Here is a 15,185-nt window from a genome sequence, read left to right on the forward strand (position 1 = left end):
TTTTATAAAGAAATATATAAATATAGTGTGTATGTCTGTCTGTTCTCTGTCTGGTGTGAGTGTGTGTGTGTGTGTGTGTGTGTGGGTGTGTGTGTGTGTGTGTATATATATTTGTGTTTATATATATATATATATATATAACAGGGGAAGAGTGATGCGATCACTGCTGTGAAGCTGCTCAGCTGTTTTGATGATCTTGTTGCCGTGGGAACAGCCTCAGGTCGAGTTGCAGTCTTCCAGCTGGTTTCTCCACTTCCTGGTCGAAACAAGCAGGTGAGAAGAAAGCTGAATCCCATTTCTCCATCTTACCCCTACCCCTTACCCCTAGGCCCTAGCCCTTGGCCCTTGAAACCAAGGGGTAAGGGGTAGGGGTGAAAACATCCCCCTATGAAATGGGACACCACTTGGTGACATCACCATGCAGTATTGATCACAAACCTCCAAGATGGCGTCTCTGTCTGTTGACTGCGTGGGTTTGGACAGTGTCATTTGCATTTCAGTTATCACCGTTGTGAATGTCATTGATGTTCAGAAAACATTTTGTTAACAAATATCTGTCTTTATTGGTGATAAATTAAACATAACAGGCAAAAACATACCCCCCCCCCACATATCATCAGTGTCCCGAATCACAACCAACAACAATATACAAGTGCATGAACAATGAACAGGAATTAATTCCAAATGATTACAATAATACAGAACCAATGCATTAATGAATGGGTACAACATGAACACAGGATTTAAGACACTTCTGCTCGTTTTCAGCCCCAAACTGGACCAGCTGCTGTGTCCTCCTGGACCCTGTGTGAGACAGGGCGGTATATGTAAAGCAGGTAGCGGTGTATCATAGACCGTTAATATTAAAATATATATATACACAGTCTATGCGATGTGTACAGTCCATTCAAGGCAGAGAAATGTGGGACTGTTGTGCAAATCAACGTTAACGTTAGCGATTTGCATTAGCGCAAGCTAGCAATTTAAAAAAAGTTTCAGTTAGGAACATGGTTGCAGTATATATGTACAGGACTGCGTAGACCACAAAACAAGACTGTCGTAACTTTTATATCAATTATTTAAGCTCAACATACTTCCATTTCTGGGTCTCTGGTCGATGGGCAGCCATTGTTGCTGCTGTACAATAGCCCTCGTTTACATCCTCACTTGGTTTTGAAGGCTATACAGCCCTCGGTCTTACCCCTACCCCTCGGTCGAAATAGATATTGGGACACCACTAGGTCTACCTGTCTGTCTCTCTGTGTAGTTGAGGCGTCTGGACGTGGTGGGCCTCCATAAAGGGATAGGGTTAACCTGTCTGTCTCTCTACCTGTCTCTCTCTGTGTAGTTGAGGCGTCTGGACGTGGTGGGCCTCCATAAAGGGTTAGGGTTAACCTGTCTGTCTCTCTACCTGTCTCTCTCTGTGTAGTTGAGGCGTCTGGACGTGGTGGGCCTCCATAAAGGGTTAGGGTTAACCTGTCTGTCTCTCTACCTGTCTCTCTCTGTGTAGTTGAGGCGTCTGGACGTGGTGGGCCTCCATAAAGGCTCCGTGACGGCGTTGGCGTGGAGCGCCAACGGGACAAAGCTCTTCTCTGGAGACGATAAAGGACGAGTGGTGTTCTCCTCCCTCGACCTGGACCAGGTAGGACCAGGATCCCCGGATAACTAATACTAGTCTGGACCTGGACCAGGTAGGACCAGAATCCCCGGATAACTGATACTAGTCTGGACCTGGACCAGGTAGAACCAGATCTGCAGATAACTGATACTAGTCTGGACCTGGACCAGGTAGAACCAGAACCCCCAGATAACTGATACTAGTCTGGACCTGGACCAAGTAGAACCAGATCAACTCCCCAACACTCCTTCATCTGCAGATAACTGTGTGTGTGTGTGTGTGTGTGTGTGTGTTGTGTGTGTGTGTGTGTGTGTGTGTGTAGGGAGTGTGTAAGCCTGTGCTGCTACTGGAGGAATTGTCTGCTGTGGTCCAGATGGAGTACCGTCACCAGGTTTTACTGATCTCCACCCTGCACCGATCTCTGCTCTACTGCACCCAGACCCAGGAAGTCCTGCAGCTGGGCACCAAGCCACGCAAGAGGTAAATACTTTCCATTATACACAGCCCATAATATACACAGCCCAAAATATACAGCCCATAATATACAGCCCATAATATACACAGCCCATAATATATACAGCCCATAATATACACAGCCCATAATATACACAGCCCATAATATACACAGCCCATAATATATACACAGCCCATAATATACACAGCCCATAATATACACAGCCCATAATATATACAGCCCATAATATACAGCCATAATATATACACAGCCCATAATATACACAGCCCATAAATATACAGCCCATAATATACACAGCCCATAATATACACAGCCCATAATATACACAGCCCATAATATACACAGCCCATATATACACAGCCCATAATATATACAGCCCATAATATATACAGCCCATAATATATACAGCCCATAATATATACACAGCCCATAATATATACAGCCCATAATATACAGCCCATAATATACACAGCCCATAATATATACAGCCCATAATATACACAGCCCATATATATATACAGCCCATATTAATACAGCCCATAATATATACACAGCCAATATACACAGCCCATAATATATACACAGCCCATAATATACACAGCCCATAATATACACGCCCATAATATATACACAGCCCATAATATACACAGCCCATAATATACACAGCCCATAATATACAGCCCATAATATACACAGCCCAAATTATACAGCCCATAATATACAGCCCATAATATATACACAGCCCATAATATATACAGCCCATAATATTACAGCCCATAATATATACAGCCCATAAATATACACAGCCCATAATATACACAGCCCATAATATACACAGCCCATAATATATACACAGCCATAATATATACAGCCCATAATATACACAGCCCATAATATAACAGCCCATAATATACAGCCCATAATATATACACAGCCCATAATATACCACCCCATAATATACACAGCCCATAATATATACACAGCCCATAATATACACCCTAATATATACAGCCCATAATATACACAGCCCCATAATACAGCCCATAATATACACAGCCCATAATATATACAGCCCATAATATATACAGCCATATATACACAGCCCATAATATATACAGCCCATAATATATACACCCCAAAATATACACAGCCCATAATATATACAGCCCATAATATATACACCCATAATATACAGCCCATAATTATAACAGCCCATAATATACACAGCCCATAATATACACAGCCCATAATATATACACAGCCCATAATATACACAGCCCATAATATACACAGCCCATAATATATACACAGCCCATAATATATACAGCCCATAATATACAAGCCCATAATATATACAGCCCATAATATATACACAGCCCATAATATACACAGCCCATAATATACAGCCCATAATATATACACAGCCCATAATATATACAGCCCATAATATACACAGCCTAATATATACAGCCCATAATATATACAGCCCATAATATACACAGCCCATAATATATACAGCCATAAATATACCACCATATATCCAGCCATATATATACAGCCCATAATATATACAGCCCATAATAATACAGCCCATAATATATACAGCCCATAATATATACAGCCCATATATACAGCCCATAATATACACAGCCCATAATAATACACAGCCCATAATATACACAGCCCATAATATACACAGCCATAATATATACAGCCCATAATATATACAGCCCATAATATACACAGCCCATAATATATACAGCCCATAATATATACACAGCCCATAATATACACAGCCCATAATATATACAGCCCATAATATACACAGCCCATAATATACACAGCCCATAATATATACAGCCCATAATATAACACAGCCCATAATATACACAGCCCTAATATATACAGCCCTAATATAACAGCCCATAATATACACAGCCCATAATATATACAGCCCATAATATAACAGCCCATAATATACACAGCCCATATATACACAGCCCCTAATATCACAGCCCATAATATACACAGCCCATAATATACACAGCCCATAATATACACAGCCCATAATATACACACAGCCCATAATATACACAGCCCATAATGTACAGTTTCTAGATTTAACTATGTGTGTGTGTGTGTGTGTGTGTTGCCTAGCAGCGGGCGGTTCGGCGCCTGCTTCCTGCCGGCTCTGTGTAAACAGAGCGACCTGCAGGTGTTTGTTGCTCGACCTGGACTCAGACTCTGGAGGTCTGACGTCAGAGGACAGGTGGAGGAGACCCGGCTCCTTAAACCGCTCTTCAACACACAGGTACACTAACACACAGGTACACACAGGTACACTAACACTCAGGTACACTAACACACAGGTACACACAGGTACACTAACACTCAGGTACACACAGGTACACTAACACACAGGTACACTAACACACAGGTACACACAGGTACAGTAACACACAGGTACACACAGGTACACTAACACACAGGTACACACAGGTACACTAACACACAGGTACACACAGGTACAGTAACCACAGGTACAGTTACACACAGTACACTAACACACAGGTACACACAGGTACACTAACACACAGGTACACTAACACACAGGTACACTAACACACAGGTACACACAGGTACACTAACACACAGGTACACTAACACACAGGTCACCCAGGTACACTAACACAGGTACACTAACACACAGGTACACACAGGTACACTAACACACAGGTACACTAACACATAAGTACACTAACACACAGGTACACTAACACATAAGTACACTAACACACAGAGACACTAACACACAGGTACACTAACACACAGGTACACAAAGGTACACACAGGTACACTAACACACAGGTACACTAACACACAGGTACACACAGGTACACTAACACACAGGTACACTAACACATAAGTACACTAACACACAGGTACACTAACACATAAGTACACTAACACACAGAGACACTAACACACAGGTACACTAACACACAGGTACACAAAGGTACACACAGGTACACTAACACACAGGTACACTATCACACAGGTACCCTTTAACACAGGTACCCTATAACACAGGTACACTAACAAACAGGTTCATTAACACACAGGTACACTCAGGTACCCTATAACACAGGTACCCTATAACACAGGTACCCTATCACACAGGTACCCTATCACACAGGTACACTATCACACAGGTACACTATCACTCAGGTACACTATCACTCAGGTACACCATCACACAGGTACACTATCACACAGGTACACTATCACACTTCTCTCTGGGTTCTCTCTGAGTTCTCCCTGAGTTCTCTGGGTTCTCTCTGGGTTTTTGGGGTTCTCTCTGGGTTTTCTCTGGGTTATCTCTGTTCTCTCTGGGTTCTCTCTGGGTTTTTCTCGGTTCTCTCTGGATTTTCTCTGGATTTTCTCTGGGTTCTCCCTGAGTTCTCCCATTTCTCTCTCGGGGTTCTCTCTGGGTTCTCTCTCGGTTTTCTCTGGGTTCTCTCGGGGTTATCTCTGTTCTCTCTGGGTTCTCTCGGGGTTTTTCGTGGTTATCTCTGGGTTATCTCTGGGTTATCTCTCTGAAGACTCTAACACACAGGGACACTATCACCATGTTTTCTACCTGCATGTGTATGATCAGGTTCCTGAGTTCCAGCTGTTCCCCCGTGCCGGTGTAACCGGTCTAACCGGAGCGTACCGACCCACCGACAGACAGCTGGGTCTGATCAGCTGTTTCCTCCGAGACGGATGGATCCTCAGCTGGAACGAGTACAGCGTCTATGTCCTGGACTCTGTCAACCAGGTATGACTAATACTCAGGTTAGGGTTCAGGTCCTGGTTCAGGTGTATGAGTCCTTTTTAAGGTGTGTGAGTCCTGTTGTTTGATATGTTTGTGTGGCGTGTGTGATGCGTTTCAGGTGCTGATCGAGCGTTGGAAAGCAGTGGAGACATTGTGTCAGTGTCATGTTGTGACAACGAGATCTTCATCCTGAAAGGAGACCGAGACGTCATCCGTCTGTCCACCAGCCCCGAGGGACTGGCCCCCACTGTGAGTCCTTACTACCAAATACATATACATATATGTGTGTGTGTATATATATATATATATATATATATATATATATATATATATATATATATATATATAGTTTGAACACACCTTCTCATTCAAGAAGTATGTATTATTGAATAAAGGGGAGGGAGCCAAGGTTTCCAGAGACCCGAGTCCACCAGGGTGTTCAATGGTTACCAGAGACCCGAGTCCACCAGGGTGTTCAATGGTTACCTGGACTCGAGTCCACCAGGTGTTTGAGGTTTACCGAATACCCTGCAAACTGTGTCCACCAGGGTTTTGAGGGTTCCCTGAGACAACAGCACCCCCCCCCCCCCCCCCCAGCTTCAGCAATGGAAATTTATTTATATATATATATTTATTTAATTGTATCAAGAATGCCTTGCACATGAAAATACATCAAATCAAGGATAAAAACCCAATAAAGTCCAGAACCTATTTCCATTGTGTCCTCAACATTGAACATTGCCCACTCGGGTTCAATGCCCCAAACCGCCACAGGTATGTATGAAAAGTAGGAAAAGGTCCCCCGGAGATCTGTCGGACAGGGGCCTCTTCCAGACATTGGCTCATTGGCCAACCCATGACCAGACTCCCCACCAGATGGTGATCATTGACGGTCTTTTAGTCCTGGTGATCTTCTGGGTCCAGGTGCAATTTTTTCTCCCAATCACGCCTCTGCAGGCGGCCATCGCTGACCCCTGCACGTTTGTGGGGGGGGGGGGATATTCAATTTATTGGTCAGTTCAAACAGGATCAATAACTACTGGGACAGTAATATTGAGGAATGATGGAAATGATCAGATTCAGTTTATGCTGTCTTTTATCGGTTTGTCTTTCTCTGTCCTTCAGTGTCGGACGTCTCTATCCGTCTGTTTTCGCCGCTGGCCACACCCACTGTCCTTCCACCAACCGGATCAGTGGAAACGGCCCAGCCAATCAGAACCATGGCTATCATCGTGGAGGGGGGGGGCGAGAGGAGGGAGGGGGAGTGGGGAGAGGCGGAGCAAGGACGGAGACAAAGAGACAGAGGATGGAGTGGAGGAGGCCGAGGAGCAGCTGGAGGTAAAGGGACAAATTATTATTATTTATTAATCATAAAAATTTTACATGTGAGACAGACTGAGCATGTGTCTCCTCTGGGACACGAGACTGAGCATGTGTCTCCTCTGGGACAGGAGACTGAGTATGTGTCTCCCCTGGGACAGGAGACTGAACAGGTGTCTCCTCTGGGACACAAGACTGAACATGTGTCTCCTCTGGGACAAGAGACTGAACATGTGTCTCCTCTGGGACAGGAGACTGAACATGTGTCTCCTCTGGGACAGGAGACTGAACATGTGTCTCCTCTGGGACAGGAGACTGAACATGTGTCAGTCACTTCACTTGCTTCCCATTTCTACTAGGATTGAATGTAAAGTCTCAATTCTCACCCACCAGTGCATCTATGGAAATCTGAGGGCCCGCCCCCCCCCTCCCTGACCATCTGAGGGCCGCCCCCCCCCCCCCCCCTCCCTGACCATCTGAGGGCCCCCCACCCCTCCCCTGACCATCTGAGGGCCCCCCACCCCTCCCTGACCATCTGAGGGCTGCCCCCCTCCCTGACTATCCTCTGGACACAAGACTGAACATGTGTCTCCCTGGGATAGGAGACCAGTCCATCCAGACCTCATTAACTCTTGTGTCCTCTGTGTCTTTGATCAGCTGATGGAGCAGCCGTCTCGCAGCCGCAGCAGTTCTGTCTCTTCCTGGGACAGTCTCCATAGCAACGCGACTTCCTGCGAGCTGAGACGCTACAGCGCCCCCCTGAGTCCTGGGGGGGAGATGCAGGAACTGGTGGTGAAGGCCATCAGGGTGAAGAAGAGGAGGAGGAGACAAGGTACACAGACAGGTTAGAGAGAGACAGACAAGTTAGAGAGAGACAGACAGGGACAAAGACAGACAGATTAGAGAGAGAGAAAACTGTTGCAATGAGAGAGAGAGAGAGAGAGACAATGACAGACAGGTTAGAAAGAGACAGGTTGGAGAGAGACAGAGAGAGAGAGAGAGAGAGAGACAAAGAGAGAGAGAGAGAGACAAAGACAGACCGGTTAGAGAGAGACATGTTAGCAAGAGACAGACAGGTTTTAGAGGCAGACGGTTTAGAGAGACATGTTAGAGAGAGAGACAGACAGACGGATGGACTGAATGTCTGTGTCTCTCCCTCAGACAGCAGCAGTCGTCTCTCTGAGAGCAGCTGCTCTGACTCCATGTTTGTAGTCCAGGACGGCAGCTGCAGTGACGGAGGAACTCCTCTGAGTGACCGAGGGTCCCTCGTCAGTCAGGACCTTCAGAGCTCTGCAGAACCGATCCAGGACCCAGTGTCTGGGTCCCTCATCAGTCAAGACCACCAGAACTCTGCAGAACCGAGTCAGGACCCAGCGAGGGACAAGCATTCTGGGTCAGTAGCATCAGACCAGGTTCCGTGGTCCATTTCTCTGCTGATATTTCATTAAATGCTGATGAAGAGATTTGAGCCTGGAACCAACCAACTAGGACATGTCTATCTAACCTGTCTGCTTGTCTGTCTGTCTGTCTGTCTGTCTCTCCATCTATCTGTCTCTCTGTCTGACTCTCTCTCTGTCTGTCTGTCTATCTAACCTGTCTCTCTTTCTATCTAACCTGTCTGTCTGTCTATTTAACCTGTCTATTTAACCTGTCTATCTAACCTGTCTCTCTGTCTATCTAACCTGTCTGTCTGTCTATCTAACCTGTCTATCTAACCTGTCTATCTAACCTGTCTGTCTGTCTATCTAACCTGTCTGTCTATCTAACCTGTCTATCTAACCTGTCTATCTAACCTGTCTATCTAACCTGTCTGTCTGTCTATCTAACCTGTCTATCTAACCTGTCTATCTAACCTGTCTGTCTGTCTATCTAACCTGTCTATCTAACCTGTCTGTCTGTCTATCCAACCTGTCTGTCTGTCTGTCTGTCCCTGTCTGTCCCTGTCTATCTAACCTGTCTATGTACCTGTCTATCTAACCTGTCTGTCTGTCTATCTAACCTGTCTATCTAACCTGTCTGTCTGTCTATCTAACCTGTCTATCTAACCTGTCTATCTAACCTGTCTGTCTGTCTATCCAACCTGTCTGTCTGTCTGTCTAACCTGTCTATCTAACCTGTCTATCTAACCTGTCTATCTAACCTGTCTATCTAACCTGTCTCTCTGTCTATCTAACCTGTCTGTCTAACCTGTCTGTCTGTCTATTTAACCTGTCTGTCTGTCTGTCTAACCTGTCTGTCTGTCTATCTAGCCTGTCTGTCTAACTTGTCCGTCTGTCTGTCTAACCTGTCTGTCTGTCTAACCTGTCTGTCTGTCTGTCTAACGTGTCTGTCTGTCTATCTAACCTGTCTGTCTGTCTGTCTGTCTGTCTGTCTAACCTGTCTGTCTATCTAACCTGTCTCTGTCTATCTAACCTGTCTCTGTCTATCTAACCTGTCTGTCTAACCTGTCTATCTAACCTGTCTATCTAACCTGTCTGTCTAACCTGTCTCTCTGTATATCTAACCTGTCTGTCTAACCTGTCTGTCTAACCTGTCTCTCTGTCTATCTAACCTGTCTGTCTAACTTGTCCGTCTGTCTGTCTAACCTGTCTGTCTGTCTAACCTGCCTGTCTATCCAACCTGTCTGTCTATCTAACCTGTCTGTCTGTCTATCTAACCTGTCTGTCTGTCTAACCTGTCTCTGTCTGTCTGTCTGTCTGTCTAACCTGTCTATCTAACCTGTCTATCTAACCTGTCTATCTAACCTGTCTGTCTAACCTGTCTGTCTGTCTATCTAACCTGTCTGTCTGTCTAACCTGTCTCTGTCTGTCTGTCTGTCTGTCTAACCTGTCTATCTAACCTGTCTATCTAACCTGTCGGTCTGTCTATCTAACCTGTCTGTCTAACCTGTCTGTCTGTCTATCTAACCTGTCTGTCTGTCTGTCTGTCTAACCTGTCTGTCTGTCTATCTAGCCTGTCTATCTAACCTGTCTGTCTGTCTATCTAGCCTGTCTGTCTAACTTGTCCGTCTGTCTGTCTCACCTGTCTGTCTGTCTAACCTGCCTGTCTATCCAACCTGTCTGTCTATCTAACCTGTCTGTCTGTCTGTCTAACGTGTCTGTCTGTCTATCTAACCTGTCTCTGTCTATCTAACCTGTCTGTCTATCTAACCTGTCTCTGTCTATCTAACCTGTCTCTGTCTGTCTAACCTGTCTGTCTAACCTGTCTCTGTCTGTCTGTCTGTCTAACCTGTCTCTGTCTGTCTGTCTGTCTAACCTGTCTCTGTCTATCTAACCTGTCTATATAACCTGTCTGTCTATCTAACCAGACTGTCTACCTGTCTGTCTTTCTGTCTATCTATCTAACCTGTCTGTCTGTCTGTCTGTCTGTCTGTCTAACCTGTCTCTGTCTGTCTGTCTGTCTAACCTGTCTGTCTATCTGTCTGTCTAACCTGTCTGTCTGTCTGTCTGTCTGTCTGTCTAACCTGTCTCTGTCTATCTAACCTGTCTGTCTATCTAACTTGTCTATCTAACCTGTCTGTCTATCTAACCTGACTGTCTAACCTGTCTGTCTTTCTGTCCCAGCCCCCTCCCCCCTCCAGGCTCCCTGCCCCTCCAGGTTCTGCAGACCCAGCGTGATCCAGGCCTGGAGGCGGAGGCCGTCCCCCCAACTCCAGATGTGGATCTGCTGCTGGAGTGCAGCTTCTCCTACCTGCACAACAAAGAGGAGCCAATGGTGGAGCAGCAGGAGGTCCCGCGGCCTTTGATTGGACCAGAGCACGAGCTTCTGAGGCCTTTGATCGGACCAGAGGAGGAGGTGACGATCCTGCACACAAGAATATATCATGAATATATCATAAATACATCATGCATATATCATGCATATATCATCAATATATCATGCATATATCATGCATATATCATGCTATATCATCAATATATGATGCATATATCATCCATATATCATGCATATATCATGCATATATCATGCATATATCATCAATATATCATGCATATATCATGCATATATCATCAATATATCATGCATATATCATGCATATATCATGCATATATCATCAATATATCATGCATATATCATGCATATATCATCAATATGATGCATTATCATCAATATATCATGCATATATCATGCATATATCATGCATATATCATCCCTATATCATGCATATATCATCCATATATCATCCATATATCATGCATATATCATGCTATATCATCAATATATCATGCATATATCATGCATATATCATCAATATATCATGCATATATCATCCATATATCATGCATATATCATGCATATATCATGCATATATCATGCATATATCATGCATATATCATCAATATAACATGCATATATCATGCATATATCTAATATATCATGCATATATCATGCATATATCATGCATATATCATGCATATATCATGCATATATCATCAATATATCATGCATATATCATGCATATATCATCAATATATCATGCATATATCATGCATATATCATGCATATATCATCATATATCATGCATATATCATGCATATATCATCAATATATGATGCATATCATCAATATATCATGCATATATCATCTATATCATGCATATATCATCCATATATCATGCATATACATCCATATATCATCCATATCCATGCATATATCATGCATTATCATCAATATATCATGCATATATCATGCATATATCATGCATATATCATCAATATATCATGCATATATCATCCATATATCATGCATATATCATGCATATATCATGCATATATCATCAATATATCATGCATATATCATGCATATATCATCAATATATCATACATATATCATGCATATATCATCAATATATCATGCATATATCATGCATATATCATCAATATATCATGCATATATCATGCATATATCATCCATTATCATGCATATATCATCAATATATCATGCATATATCATCCATATATCATGCATATATCATGCATATATCATGCATATATCATGCATATCATGCATATATCATGCATATATCATCAATATATCATGCATATATCATGCATATATCATCAATATATGAGCATATATCATCAATATATCATGCATATATCATGCATATATCATGCATATATCATCCATATATCATGCATATATCATCCATATATCATCCATATATCATGCATATATCATGCATATCATCATATATCATGCATATATCATGCATATATCATCATATATCATGCATATATCATCCATATATCATGCATATATCATGCATATATCATGCATATATCATGCATATATCATGCATAATCATCCTAATCATGCATATATCATCCATATATCATCCTATATCATGCATATATCATGCATAATCATCAATATATCATGCATATCTCATGCATATATCATCAATATATCATGCATATATCATGCATATATCATCAATATTCATGCATATATCATGCATATATCATGCATATATCATGCATATATCATGCATATATCATCAATATATCATGCATATATCATGCATATATCATGCATATCATGCATATATCATGCATATATCATGCATATATCATGCATATATCATGCTATATCATGCATATATCATCAATATATCATCCATATATCATCCATATATCATCCATATATCATCCATATATCATGCATATATCATCCATATATCATGCATATATCATGCATATATCATGCATATATCATCCATGCATATATCATCCATATATCATGCATATATCATCCATATATCATCAATATACCATGCATATATCATGCATATATCATGCATATATCATCAATATATCATGCATATATCATCAATATATCATGCATATATCATGCATATATCATCAATATATCATGCATATATCATGCATATATCATGCATATATCATCAATATATCATGCATATATCATGCATATATCATCAATATCATGCATATATCATGCATATATCATCAATATATCATGCATATATCATTAATATCATCCATATATCATCCATATATCATGCATATATCATGCATATATCATCCATATATCATGCATATATCATACATATATCATCCATATATCATCCATATATCATCCATGCATATATCATGCATATATCATCCATGCATATATCATGCATATATCATCCATATATCATCCATATATCATGCATATATCATGCATATATCATCCATGCATATATCATGCATATATCATGCATATATCATCCATGCATATATCATGCATATATCATGCATATATCATCCATATATCATCCATATATCATCCATGCATATATCATGCATATATCATCCATGCATATATCATGCATATATCGCATATATCATCCATATATCATGCATATATCATCCATATATCATCCATATATCATCCATATATCATCCATATATCATGCATATCATGCATATATCATGCATATATCATCCATATATCATCCATATATCATGCATATATCATGCATATATCATGCATATATCATGCTTATATCATCCATATCATGCATATATCATCCATATATCATGCATATATCATGCATATCATCCATATATCATCCATATATCATGCATATATCATGCATATATCATCCATATATCATGCATATATCATCCATATATCATGCATATATCATCCATGCATATATCATCAATATATCATGCATATATCATGCATATATCATCCATGCATATATCATCCATATATGCATATATCATCCATATATCATCCATATATCATGCATATATCTCATCCATATATCATGCATATATCATCCATGCATATATCATCCATATATCATCCATATATCATCCATATATCATGCATATATCATCCATATATCATCCATATATCATGCATATATCATGCATATATCATCCATGCATATATCATCCATGCATATATCATCCATATATCATCCATATATCATGCATATATCATGCATGCATATATCATCCATGCATATATCATGCATATATATATCATGTGTGCGTGCGTGTGTGTGTGTGTGTGTGTGCGTGCGCAGAGCGGTGGGGTGCTGCACCCCGCTGGGCTGGCGGACCAGATGTCTCCCTCCACTGTGTCCGGACTGGACAGGAAACCGAGCGACTCCAGTGATGAGGACGGAGACATCTACGCTCACACTCTGCCCCCGGAACGCCTCCACTCTCCGTCCAATCACACGCCAGACACACACACGGACCAGGATGTTCAGGGGAAACATACACCTGACCAGGTGAGACAGATACATACACACAACATACATACATATACACAGACACACATACACACAACACACATATATATACACACACACACACACACACAAGCACACATACAGTGAGTAAAATAAGTATTTAACACCCTGCTATTTTGCAAGTTCTCCCACTTAGAAATCATGGAGGGTCTGATGTCCTCGTAGGTGCATGTCCACTGTGAGAGACATGTCCACTGTAAGAGACATAATCTAAAAAAACATCCAGAAATCACAATGTATGATTTATTAACTATTTATTTGTATGATACAGCTGTAAATAAGTATTTGAACACCTGTCTATCAGCTAGAATTCTGTCCCTCAAAGACCTGTTAGTCTGTCTTCATAATGTCCCTCAAAGACCTGTTAGTCTGTCTTCAAAATGTCCCCCCCCCCTCCATTTATTATCCTAATTTAGATGCACCTGTTTGAGGACGTTAGCTGCATAAAGACACCTGTCCCCCCCATCCAATCAGTAAGAATCCAACTACTAACATGGCCAAGACCAGAGACCTGTCCAAAGACACTAGAGACTAAACTGTCCCCCTCCACAAGGCTGGACAGGACTACGGGGACATGTCCAAGCAGCTTGGTGAAGACAGGTCCACTGTTGGAGACATCATTAGAAAATGGAAGAAGCTAAACATGACTGTCAGTCTCCCTCGGACTGGGGCTCCA

At 41.6% G+C, this 15,185-nt stretch overlaps 1 protein-coding gene across 1 annotated transcript in view; it reads left to right on the plus strand.

The window, feature by feature from the left end:
- Positions 1–144: 144 nt before the first annotated feature.
- The window catches only part of tecpr2 (tectonin beta-propeller repeat containing 2), a gene marked incomplete at its 5' end in the record, with an annotated part of 43,138 nt that continues 28,097 nt past the window's right edge, over positions 145–15,185 (plus strand). The window contains 13 exon segments of the mRNA XM_032508620.1: positions 145–273; positions 1,511–1,642; positions 1,941–2,098; positions 4,251–4,404; positions 5,752–5,913; positions 5,964–5,976; positions 6,041–6,163; positions 7,036–7,162; positions 7,164–7,248; positions 7,888–8,062; positions 8,392–8,623; positions 10,794–11,025; positions 14,279–14,488. Coding sequence (XP_032364511.1) covers positions 145–273; positions 1,511–1,642; positions 1,941–2,098; positions 4,251–4,404; positions 5,752–5,913; positions 5,964–5,976; positions 6,041–6,163; positions 7,036–7,162; positions 7,164–7,248; positions 7,888–8,062; positions 8,392–8,623; positions 10,794–11,025; positions 14,279–14,488 — 1,932 coding nt within the window.

The sequence above is a fragment of the Etheostoma spectabile genome, unplaced genomic scaffold, assembly GCF_008692095.1.
Source record: "Etheostoma spectabile isolate EspeVRDwgs_2016 unplaced genomic scaffold, UIUC_Espe_1.0 scaffold00008520, whole genome shotgun sequence".
Taxonomy (NCBI): Eukaryota; Metazoa; Chordata; class Actinopteri; order Perciformes; family Percidae; genus Etheostoma; species Etheostoma spectabile.